This window comes from Lactuca serriola, chromosome 2 (genome assembly GCF_051521515.1).
Source record: "Lactuca serriola cultivar US96UC23 chromosome 2, Lser_US96UC23_V15, whole genome shotgun sequence".
Classification (NCBI taxonomy): Eukaryota; Viridiplantae; Streptophyta; class Magnoliopsida; order Asterales; family Asteraceae; genus Lactuca; species Lactuca serriola.
The window spans coordinates 149,945,760-149,958,556 of record NC_136409.1 but is presented as its reverse complement, the minus strand read 5'-3'; the positions used below and the strand labels follow the sequence as shown (position 1 = coordinate 149,958,556).

Sequence of the window (12,797 nt, the reverse complement as noted above, 5' to 3'; positions counted from 1 at the left end):
TTTCACTAATCCCAATGAATACCAAGAGTCCTATCAAATAAGGATCAGTCAGGCACGACAGTTGGGAGGCAGAACCATTTCGGCATATTGTGTTTCTTAAATCCAACAACCAAACCAACATCAACATTCTAGACACCTCTCCCGTAAGTAGATCAATCAGTATATGACTGGAATTACTGCTAAACCTTATTTACATATTCATAATAACGACTATGAATATAATATAAGTTACACTTAAAGCATAGTAAGTACAACCAAACTTACAGAGAGTTTCTAGCGAAAGGATGGAAATTACGCTGGCAGAAATATAACCTAATAGCTATTAATTTCGGGCGCTCAGAGACCTCTGGGCTTTGTCAAAATACCATAACTATTAAGAGTTTTTGAGATTATAACTCAGAAAATCATAGAGAGGGTTTGGAAAGAAGTAATGAACAAATGGAGGCTTGGAAAGGTATTTATATCCATTTTCGAGGATGCATGCCGTGCACACCTACCAGACGCGTCGCGCACTTCGTTGGTACCTGGGAGTGCCACATGTAAGTTTCCTGGTGGTCCACGTGTTGCTCTCTAGAAGACGCATGCACGAATGCGTGCGATTTTTAGATTTTTGTAAATTTCGTAACTTCATAGATCGGATTTCATATCGTGTCAGTTTTAGTCACCTCTAGCCTTATCTATATTTTTTGAATTGTTTTTTTTTTAATATTTTAGTTGTTTCTAATGGATCCGAATTGAGTTTTTATCTTTTGTGGTTTATGGAACTTCAAATTTACTTTAAAGATATTTTAAGTTTTAAGAATATAATATGTATCTTCTTATTCATAATTTTGTAAATTAGTGTTGACAACATTTTACTTTTTGATATAATTGTTTTTTTTGAATTTTCATATTTTTAATATTTGAAAAAGAGAAGTCCATATCAAGATCAAGACCAACCAAAGACTCGTACTTATACAAAATTACTATTGCAAACTGAATAACCTGATTGGACTGAATAGTTTCGGGACCGCTTATGAAAGGACAAACAATTCTTGAGCGTATGTTGGTGTTAATTTTTATCGTCATTTTCAGGGTAGTTATGTTTTTCTTTTCCAATTTCTAATAGCTGGTAGATTATATATAAATGTATTATGTAACTAGTTTATAACCCGTGGGAACCACGGTTATAAAATTAATTAAAGATTAATAGTTAAAATTTAAAAATATTAATAACTTGTTTTAAATAAATTATTCATTAAGAGGTTTTTTTAGTTATATAAACTTATAATCATTGATTTAAATAAATATGTAAAATTATATCACTTTATAATTTGTATTAATTTTATTTTAATTTTTATTCTAATATTGTTAATTTAATGTAATTAGAATGAAAAATTTAAAATTTGAAATTTGAAATAGAAAAATCAATATATTGACAAATGGTATGCATTAATTATGAGACATAATAAGGTGAAACATGGCAAAAGAAAAATAAAATTTGCATTAATTATGAGGCTTAATATGGCGATACATGTCAAAAAGAGAATAAAACTACTTTTTTATTAGAATAGAAAGAAGAGATTTAATAAAAATAAAATAAAAGTATTATAATTGGCATATCTGTAATGATGTTGTTATATTTTTAATAAATATATTTAAATTGTAATTGCAGAAACACAAACAGCTAAATCAAATTTGGTATTAACAAAAAATATATATATCAAATGTGATTTCCATGTGAACAATATATTAAAAATAAAAGTGCCAAATCAAGATGGAGGCCCAACAAGGGCCGACCCAGCACTCTCATTCGTTTATTATTTTTCAAACCGAAAAACTTGATTGGACTAATTATAAAATGACAAAGTATCATTAATTGAAGTGTATGTTTGTGTTTGTTTTAATCATAATTTCCAAGATAGCTATGTTTTCCTACTTCTTATCAGAATTGTACTATTTTGTCCAATAAAATAAAATAAAGATTAAATAATTCAAACTTAAAGTTCGTATTTAAGCCAGTTGCTCTTAATAGACTAGAAGCCAGATAAAAAAACCTGATCTAGCTCTCCAGAGTAGAAGGCAGAAAAAAATAGTCGAGTATTGACACAAACAACAACAATACAAGCTTCTCTTCTACCACCGAAAAGAAAAGTATAATGGAGAGAACGTTAATATCTAATAGATTATAAATAAAGTAAAATTAGATAAAAATATCATAACTAGTAAAAGTGTTGGGTGTAATTATATATTTTTAATATTTTTATTTCGTAAATTATTTTAGAAAATAAAAAATAAAAACGACTTCCCAACTGAATATGCTCAAATAATTGAGACCTTCACATGGTAGTTTAAATGTCAATTGTTCAAATGAAATGTGACTTCCCTTTTAAGTATATTGTATAATTATTTCAATAGCAAATTATACATACAACAAATATGTTTTTCAATTAAATTTTCTTTTAAAAATTATATATTAAAAATCATTACATAAGACATGTTATAAATCCATAATCAAACGAAGTATTGACTCATTTAAAAACAGATGCATGGTTTGATTAAAATATTCTAACATAAATCCGTAAGAGTAATTTTTATCAGAAACCCTCCAAATCATGCCAATATGTACACATAACTCATGTATTATGGAAAATGGTATATCATTAACTTAATAATTAAAATATATATATATATATATATATATATATATATATATATATATATATATATATATATATATATATATATATATATATATATATATATATATATATATATATATATATACATTTTCAAGGCTCGAATGTGGGAACTTGGTGCACGGGGGTTAAAAGCGGTTGATTTACAAGTCTATTAACAACCCCACGATAAGGATCTTCCTCTCTCTTCTTAATCAAATAAGTCATATTCTTTTCCACTTCAGACTTTATCTCCATATACAACTCTTTTGCATTTTCTCTATCTTTCAATATCTTTTCTTTTCCCTTTGTTGTTATAGGCTTCCCAAATAAATAGTAGAATCGACCAGGTACCTTTGGTACGCATACCGGAAAAAATAAGTTCTGATTACCAACTTCTCCATCCACTCCAGCCCTACAACCAGATCACATTAATTAATTGCCACCGTTAGCAAAAAAAAATTGTATTTTTTAATTTAGATAGTTGAAAGCAATGTCGGGAGCAAAGGCCAAGTAAAATTTACCTTACATTAATAGCCTCTTCGTTTGCTTTTTTTATTTGATCGTTTAGGATAGGGATTTTCATCATATCATCATTGTCAAGAACCAACTGAAAAAATTAAAATATTAGTGTTTGATTTTCTCTATTAAGTTTTATATATATATATATATATATATATATATATATATATATATATATATATATATATATATATATATATATATAACACTTTAAAAAAATGTTAAATCTTTTTTTAGTCTAGAGATATGGTTTAGACGATGAATTTCATTACTATTTGTGATTTTGATTTTGAAAAATAATGTTTGGATTAGTAGTTCCCGCATACAAATATCTAAGTTCTCAAAAGAACTTACCTCAGTAATGTCATCTTCTCCAATAGTTCCAAATGGTACGATAGTAGCCCTAAACTTTGCGGCCATTCTTACAAATTCTTGTTTATCAGGCCAAAATAACTTGTATTGCTCACCCTGCCAAAATCACCATCTTAATGACCATTTTACTCTTACATTTCAACAAATAATTTTATAAACTAACCATTTAGCTGAGACTAAATTACAATTTTATCCTTATATGGGTTAAGTGTTGAATACATATTATTTATGTCTTTTCTAAACCGAATAAACATCTTAACAATACTAAATTACCATTTACCTTTACATTCAAACAAACAATTTTGACAATATTCGTGAATGAGATGAGTTTGGAAGAAAAAAAATGAGATGTAATTAATGAATTAGTGTCTAAATATATTAATCCATGTGCTTTTGTCTTGAGCTATTCAACCATTAAGTCTAGATAAATTAAAAAAAGAAACAACCATATGTAATTGTCCAGATTAAGTGCTTAACAATTAAACTAATTAAGTCAACTAACCTTACGATGAAGAGCCTCACGTGCACCACCAGGGTAGAGCAATACAAAAGATTTTGTTGAAAGTAATTTGAAGAGGTTGGTTGGGGTAACAGGAAGGGCACCAAAAACTTTCATCAAATCAACATATGAAAATTTAAGAAACTCATTTATAGAATTCGATGTAAAAAGTTCAGGGTGGGCCAAACCACGAACAATAACATTCTTTTCTCTTAAAAACTCTATAATAAGTGGTGCAAGTTCTAATCCCATGAGCATATGATAACCAACTAACAAAACAGGACCTTCATTTGGAATCCCACTAAGGCCTCTCACTATTCTTCCATCTTCTAAAGTTGAAAACATCACTGGACTTGTAGCAAATTGGAACCACCTGATTTTTATATTATGATGCAAGTAAAAACTTTGTGATACGTGTGTGAATAATATAAAAATGGAGCATATTAATGCAAAATTAATTACATGTGTCCTGCAAGGGCATTTTTGTACTCTGACATGCTAGGTGGCAGGTAGTCCTTTACAACATCATGCTTGCATGTTCTTCGATATTTTAAGCTTTGTTTGAGTATTGTTAACAAATTAATACCATCTTCCTAAAAAAACATAATTGGATTTAATTAGTTATAAAAAATATCCAGAAAAATCTTAAAGAAATACAAAAAATTATGAAGTACCAGTAAAAGAGCGTGACCGTTGTCCTTAAAGTAATATATTTTGCTGTTTTGCAACGTTTTTGAAAGCCTTTGAGCTTCATTGCTACTCGGAAACATGTTATCTTTGCCACTAAAATATAAATACATAATTCAAAATATACACCATAATCGACATGCTTTTTATATTAATTAGAGTCTGTGCATATGGATGTATGAGTATGTTTTTTTAAAGAATAATAAAACTAACCTTGCAAGCACTAGCACTTCAGCTTTAACATCATGCAACCGAGAATTAGTGTAGGCAACACTAGATTTAAGTAATTTCAACTTCCATAAAAGTGTTGATCTTGGAATAATATCAGACAACCCCTAAAGTCAAATGAAAAATAAACGGTGGCAAACTAGACAAGTGAATAAACTAAGTGAATTATCAAATAATATTGGTTATTCTTTTTTTACTTAATGAGCATAATGGGTTAAGTATTTAATCTAGAAAGTTATACGTGGTTGTTTCTTTTTTATTTAATCTGGATATATTGAATTAATGGGTTAAGCAAGAAAACTTGGCTTAATGTATTCAGATACCAATCATTTACCTATTTTTCGTTCTTTTATCCTCCTAACTCATCTCATGTTAAAACTGATGAATATTCTAAAAATTATTTATTGATTGTAGGGGTAAAATGGTCATTTAGATAATCTATACCGAAAGGCGAGGAAGCAACACAGTAAGGTTGTCAGCTACTTTCCTAACATTTGGAGTAGGTGAGGCTTCAGCAGTCACCATTGCCATCTTTATAGGATTACCTGATAGATCAACAAGATATAATCATGTTGATAATTAACAATATTTAGATCTTTGTAACATATAAATCATAACATCTAAAAGAAAACAGATGATGTATGTACCCATGACAAAGCTAAAAATATAAGGGATTGTGACATGAAGTGTACTAGGCATGACCTCCAGGACAGAAAACATAAGCCGCAGTTGTGACCTGTCAAACGAAGTTGCTGAAATAGATAATTGAAATAAGTTGATACTAAAAACAATTTGTAGAAGATAGTTATATTGAAGGTGGTTGTTTTTAGAACTAACATGGATTTGACACTATAACTACAAGATCTATAGTCGGATTGCGTGCAGCAACTGCAAGAGCTAAACACCCTCCAAAAGAATCTCCAACAAGATATATTGGCCTATTTGGAAATAAATCATGCTCAAACCTCAAGGTGTCCTCCACAATTGTCAGTAAACCTTCATATACAAAGTAAAATTTATATAATTATGACACCCCATGATGTATTTTCTGCATATAGTTATATAAACAAGAAAACATATGACCTTCAAATGGTGTTCGATCTTGAATTGGGATGTGCAAGCATCGAACTTCAAACACCCTGTAATCAGAATAACACTTTATAATAAGCTAAAATATGTCTTAAATGATAATTAGGTACCATGTAAATGTTAGCAAAAGACTTTACTAACTTTTTAAGAGACTTGTGGTGCAAAATTAAGCCCAAACCAAGACCATCAATCCCTATAGAAAATCATTAAGTTTAAACAAGTCAACTAAAAAAGTCCATACTATACATAAGTGTGTTTCCAAGTACATAGAATTATGTACTACATTGAAGAAAGAAATGGTCTCTGATCGAACTAATCTTGATAGAACTAGTTTCATGTGGGTATGAAGAAGATGATTCATCATAGAAACTCATTTTAAAAATGAAGACAACATGCTTAAGGAACATTCTCTCTTTGTTCAAAATTAGTTACTCATTTTTCTCTCGAATATATTACAAAAATGATGTATTATTGTAGTAATTATTTTTTGTGAAAGTAATGTCCCATTTCTATACTTTGATTAGTTCGTAGAATACATATTAATTGATTTTCAAGTCAGAATTGCTTTAGATTATATTAGAAATTTACTATGAACAATATTAAGGTCATAGTATTTCGTAAAGTTTAATGTAATTTCCAAATGAAGACATATATTAATGTTGAAGCCCAAAAGTAGTTGATCCGAGGAACCATGTGGAGAAATGTGTGTAGCGAGTGCGATATTTGCTACATGGGTAATATACTTTTAATTGGAAACCAAAATAAATTAGGTAAGACACATGTGAAAATCATCAAATCCTTTGTACTCATACAAAGAAATCCAGTGGAGATTTGAAGTACTTCATCACAAAATTCTTTAAGGATGTAATATTTTACATGCACATAAACAACCTAAAAACTAAACAACAACAATAAACAGTTTCCATAAAAATTGGTTAAAGGGAGGTAAGATGTAGGCAATCCTGCCTCCACCTACAAGTGGAGAGACTGCTTCCATACATGACCTCCAATATTAGAAACGCAGTCTCACACTGGTGTATAAAAGTGGCAGGGGAGGAAAGAAAATACTAGTAATAACATTGAAGAGTAAATACTTTATGAAAAACGCATGAGAGAAAAAAGAAACCAGGCCATAGGGGTGGATGCTTTAAGGGGCCAGGAGGGGCCATGTCCCCTCCGGTTTTTAGCCTTCCAAGTCCAATACTCAAGGAGTATGAATGTAGAAACGGATCTCTTAGGGCCGATGAGGTTGTGGCCTCCCCGTTGTTTGGGCCATATCTGTGATGATTGACGAGACCAAGTAGGGCCTTCGAAGAATATCTGCAAAACGTTCCCGATATCCATTTAATGCCCTTATTCATACTCAAACCCTCTTGCTTCAACGATTCTTCTTCGAGTGACTAATTACCGGTGGCAGAATTGGGGACTCCTACACTGCTAAATTGCTCATGTTTTATGGAAATCTACCCAAATTAATCTGTATGCTTCTTTCTCCGTCTCCTTTTTAGTTATTTTCTTTTCCAAAATTGCTATCTACTTGTATTTGGAGTTCGATTATTAGGGTTTTACAACCCAATTTTTATACAAATTTATTTTCATTTTTCAATGTTAACATCAATTTTGGCTTTGAAATCAGATTTCATACTCATAACATGTAGATTTGAATATGTACAGGAATGAGTATTTTAAGATTCAATAATCAAAATTATCAACAATAAAATCAGAGTCATCGCTCCTTGGTAATCGTAGACTCTTTTCCCGATTGAAAAGTTGAAAAAGTTAGCTATTGAAATTTTTTTGAGGTAAATGTATTGTATTTTTTTTTTTTTTGTTTCTCTTAGTTTTTTGGAATCTGATTCATATTGGTATGGCAGCATCATATTTTATTAGTTTAAGCAAAATATTTGATTAAAGGATTAAAATCCTTGAAGGCTTTTGTAGGATGTAATACTTTGAGCTAAATATCTAATTACATGATTAAAAGATTAGAATCCTTTAAGACCTTTGTAGGTTGTTCTACATTAAATTAATGACAGTTCATGATCATTGCATTTTTTTATTACAGGGTTAAATGTGTCTTTTTAGTTACTAGATGAATAATGAGTTCATAAGTCCAATTCAATTAAATAGTTGTGTTTGGTTTACTTAGATCCATCATTTGGGCATTCTACATGCTTTATTTCACATATGAATATCTTGAAAATAGCTAATAAATAGGTTTGATGCTTGGAGATTCTCACACACACAATAACTTTTGCTTTTACACTATGTACTTGTATGTTTTTTTTGAGGCTATCTATACTTAATCTCTTATGATCACTTGTTAGCCCTTTTTAGTGTTATTCACAAACGTAACTATGATGATATAGCAAAGAATATGAACTCTTCCTAAACAGATCAAGAATGGTTATACTTTCTTTGTTAATGTTTACTATGATTGGTATTTGGTATAGTTACTACTTGATGTGGTTATAGTTTTTCTTTTTATTGTAATTAACATTCTTTACTTTGTATATGGTTTATTTTGAAAGTTGGATTCGTCCCCCTAGTTCAAATGTCTGTGTTCCGCCCCTTCCAGGCCGTATGCAACTCCTCCTAATTTTAAGCCTCGGCATCCTCATATTTGAGGTCTTATACTCCATTGGAACCAAAACATTCATGCTAACCTAACGCCATCATCCCACTTCTGTCTTAGATGTCCTCTCCTCCTCATACTATCATTCGTGACATTCTCCACCTTCCTTAAACAGTTGTCGGTTTCCTCATGTAGACATGCACGGACTATACAATCTTACTTCCCTTAAATTTTGGTGATTAACATCACTTCCAACAAACATATTGTAACCGACTAACCGGTGAAAAAAAGTAAAGAATACTTGTATTTTCTTAATAAAAAATACAAAGAGAACACACACACACACACATACACACACACACACACACACACACACATATATATATATATATATATATATATATATATATATATATATAAATGCTCATTTGAGACCATGTTAATTTTGTAAGACATGGGAACACGCGATCCAAACCACTCATCTTAGATATAAAAAAATAAAAATAATAAAATCTAAAAGGAAAAATCTGAAAATTCTATTTTTAGTTATTATTTTCGTCTTTTAATTTGCCAAAAAAAAATTAAAAAATATTGTCTCTTTTGTAATATACGTGAAATACTCAAAAAGAATATTACATTATAAATATTCAAATAAAATTCTTAGAATGTTAGAATATTCTAGTATTCTACTAGAAATGTTAGATATGTTAAAATTTTCTAATATTCTACTAGAATTGTTAAAACTTTTAGAATAATCTAATATACTTTTAGAATTGTTTGAATATTTATAATTTAATACTCTAGTAGAATATTTGAATATTCTAAAAATTTTATTTTAATATTTATATTGTAATATTTCACGTATATTTAAAAAAATAGCAATTTTTTTAATAACCTAAATGACAAAAATAATATTTAAAAAAATTCAAAAATTTTCATTTATTTTTCATTTTAAAATTATTTTTTTATCTCTAAAATGAGTGGCTACGATTGCGTCCCCATGTTTCACAAAATATTTATGGTCTCAAATTATATATATATATATATATATATATATATATATATATATATATATATATATATATATATATATATATATATATATATATATATATATATATATATATATATATATATATATTGTTGAGTTATAGTGAAAACCACAAAACACAAATTTGATAATTTTTTTCTACACAATATTATTTAAAACAAACAAAAATCATTATTTTTGCATCTAAGACATTAGAAAAAAAATATTGAAATTCTTTTTGTGCATATACAAATATTATTTTTTAAAATATGAATATACATCCAAAATACATTTATTTTGAAAATATCTTTTCTTAAGAGTAAAATTTGTAATATATAAAATATTTTCGCTGAATAAAAAAATTTCTTTTAGTTAAAAAAATGAATAATTTTTTTACTTTTGCAAAAATAGATTTTATATTTCGAAATTAATACTTAAAAAATATTTTTTTTTATGCATATTCATATTTGTTGTTGGATATGTATATATATTTTTTAATAAAATATAGATATGCACATGCAATTTTTTTTTTGCAATTCTCTTAGATGTATCATATGTGGTATAGATATGGAATTTCATGCCAAAAGTGTATGGTGATAAAAGTATTTCATATACATATGCACCTAAGTGATAAATATTTAAATAAAAAAAAAAAAAAAAAAAAAAACATATTTTTCACATGCATATGTATATAGTGTATGTGTATATGTGCATATGCTATATGAATATGAAATTTTTTCCATATGCATATGTATATTGCGTATGAGCATATACATATACATATACATATATGCATATGAAAAAGAAATGGTTTTTTTTTTATTTGTATATGTGTATTTTTTTTTTAAATGTGCATATGTTTAAAAAATATGAATATGTATCAAAAATATATTCTTTAATTATTAAATTTGAAATATAAATAAAACTTTCTCTAATTTTTTTTAAATTCAACGAAAAATTTGTATGTATTTCGAAACTGTTAATAAAAAAAGAATTTTTACAAAAATGCATTTTTTTGATGCATATTCATAAATTTCTTTTGTGAAAAATGCAAATTTACAAAAAAAATATTCAAATTTTTTTTTTTGCAATGCCTTAGAAGAAGCAAATAAAGATTTTTTTGTGTTTTTTGAAAAAGTTGTGTAGAAAAAAAAAGTTATCATTTTAAGATGGTTCTTAGCATATATATATATATATATATATATATATATATATATATATATATATATATATATATATATATATATATATTATGTGTGTGTGAGTGTGTTAATATGACTAAAACTAAACCCTACGCCTCTTGGGCCAATTTTACGCCTAACTATTGTATACACTTCAACACTTCCTCTCAAGTTAGGCATGATATTAATCATGAACAATTTGATACAAAGGTAACTAACTTTACTCTATGTAACGTTTTTGTGAACACGTCAACTAGTTGACTCCTCATTGTAAAATAAGAATTTGATTCTTGATAAATGTTAATAGATCTTGCAATTTTAATTGGAAATTAATATTTTATGAAGATAATATTTTCAATGAAGTATCAAAGTTTATATCTCATAATTTATGATATATAAATTCATATACATCTTTTTGGACTACATGGGTTTTGGCTTTTTAAATGATTGTACATAACTTGTAGAACATATAAAGAATGTAAAAACTTTTATATTCCTCTTCTTCTTTTTTGAAGAAAAACCATGGACACCCCTTAGTGGGATAAGCTTTTTTGCTAGTTACTCTTTTACTAAGAACACCATACTTTAGAATCATGCATGGTGTCTCATAATCACTAAGTATAGGCATTAGAGGTAAGGTGTGTCTTAAAGTCTTAAGAGATAAATGATAAATACTTGCTTAAAGGTGCATAAAGGCTTCCATGCTCTTGCTTATTTCCTTGATGAAACTGTAGCTTTCACCCTCCCTCTCATTTCTCTCTTGAAGTGTTAAGATATTAAGAAATATCTTGATACTTGAACTCTCTCTTTTAAAAAAATTATGATTTGTGCTTAAAAACTGAAGAGCCTAATATTGCATGTAATGGATTGGCATCTAAAGTGTTGCAACTTGTTGGTGGACTTCTCTAAAGGAACTCTATTTTGTGTTCTTTTCATCTTCATCAACTTCCAACCCCCCAAGAGGATTCAAATTCTTCAAAGGTTGTAATTTGTTAATCTTCATATGGTTGCGACTTAATTTTTAATGTTCGTGCAAAACGATCATTGGTGAAAATAGTTTTATCTTATTCAAATTTATAAAGCGTCCGTTGACAATTATCTCGTTTTAGAAACCGAAAATTTCAATTAATTCCAACAAGTGGTATCAGAGTCATCTATGCATGTATGTTTAGATTATTTGATTATTTGTATAATCTTGTTTTTTTGGGTAAACACGGATTATTTTATTTTGTAAGAAAATGATCATATATATTTTCTATGATAACTTTAAAAGGTTTATAATAGATTAGTATCACCTATAATAATTTTTTTAATATGTAGGAGCTTCAGGACATCACTTGAAAGTTTTGGTCCTTATGTCCTTTAGAAATGGACTTAACATATCTTATGATGACTTACAAAAATTATCGTTAATTTATGGTTTGGTTTATGCACATTTGCATGTATGCAATGTTTATTTTTAATGTTGATATGATGAATGGTTGAAAATAGGATTTACATCCAAGATAATATTTTGAACATTATAATCATAACATGGAATTTAAGTTTCATAATTTTCCCTTTTAACATAATATGGTATAAGATGGTATAATAGTTTTAAAATTAAAAGGAGTTTTATAGTTTAAAACTCTATAACATATAATTTTGAAGAATAAAATTAATAAGTTTAAAATAATGATTTTAGAGACATTAATATAATATATTAATTTCTCCTGTTTATATGCTTAGATCAATTAGGATATTATTTTCATACCTACAAATTATGACTATGAGATATTAAAGATGGATGTCAAAACTTCTTTCCTTAACAAACACTTACTTGAAGATGTCTTACGGTTCAATGTGAAGGGCTTTGTAAATCCAAAACATCCTAATAAAGTGTTTAAGATTTACAGATCCGTTCATGGATTTAAAGAAAATATCTCAAAGTTAGAATCTTTGCTTTCGTGAGAAAATC

General features: G+C 27.9%; 1 protein-coding gene across 1 annotated transcript in view; it reads right to left on the bottom strand.

The window, feature by feature from the left end:
- Positions 1-2,759: 2,759 nt before the first annotated feature.
- Positions 2,760-12,797, bottom strand: part of LOC145086994 (phytyl ester synthase 1, chloroplastic-like) — a 32,544-nt gene continuing 22,506 nt past the window's right edge. Inside the window, exons 2-13 of the mRNA XM_079024879.1 lie at positions 6,196-6,247; positions 6,049-6,104; positions 5,803-5,961; positions 5,613-5,717; positions 5,410-5,510; positions 4,951-5,072; positions 4,725-4,833; positions 4,513-4,643; positions 4,054-4,423; positions 3,534-3,647; positions 3,182-3,267; positions 2,760-3,072 (exon numbers count right to left, since the gene is read on the bottom strand). Coding sequence (XP_078881005.1) covers positions 2,772-3,072; positions 3,182-3,267; positions 3,534-3,647; positions 4,054-4,423; positions 4,513-4,643; positions 4,725-4,833; positions 4,951-5,072; positions 5,410-5,510; positions 5,613-5,717; positions 5,803-5,961; positions 6,049-6,104; positions 6,196-6,247 — 1,706 coding nt within the window. The 3' untranslated portion in view covers positions 2,760-2,771. The remainder of the gene's footprint in view (positions 3,073-3,181; positions 3,268-3,533; positions 3,648-4,053; positions 4,424-4,512; positions 4,644-4,724; positions 4,834-4,950; positions 5,073-5,409; positions 5,511-5,612; positions 5,718-5,802; positions 5,962-6,048; positions 6,105-6,195; positions 6,248-12,797) is intronic.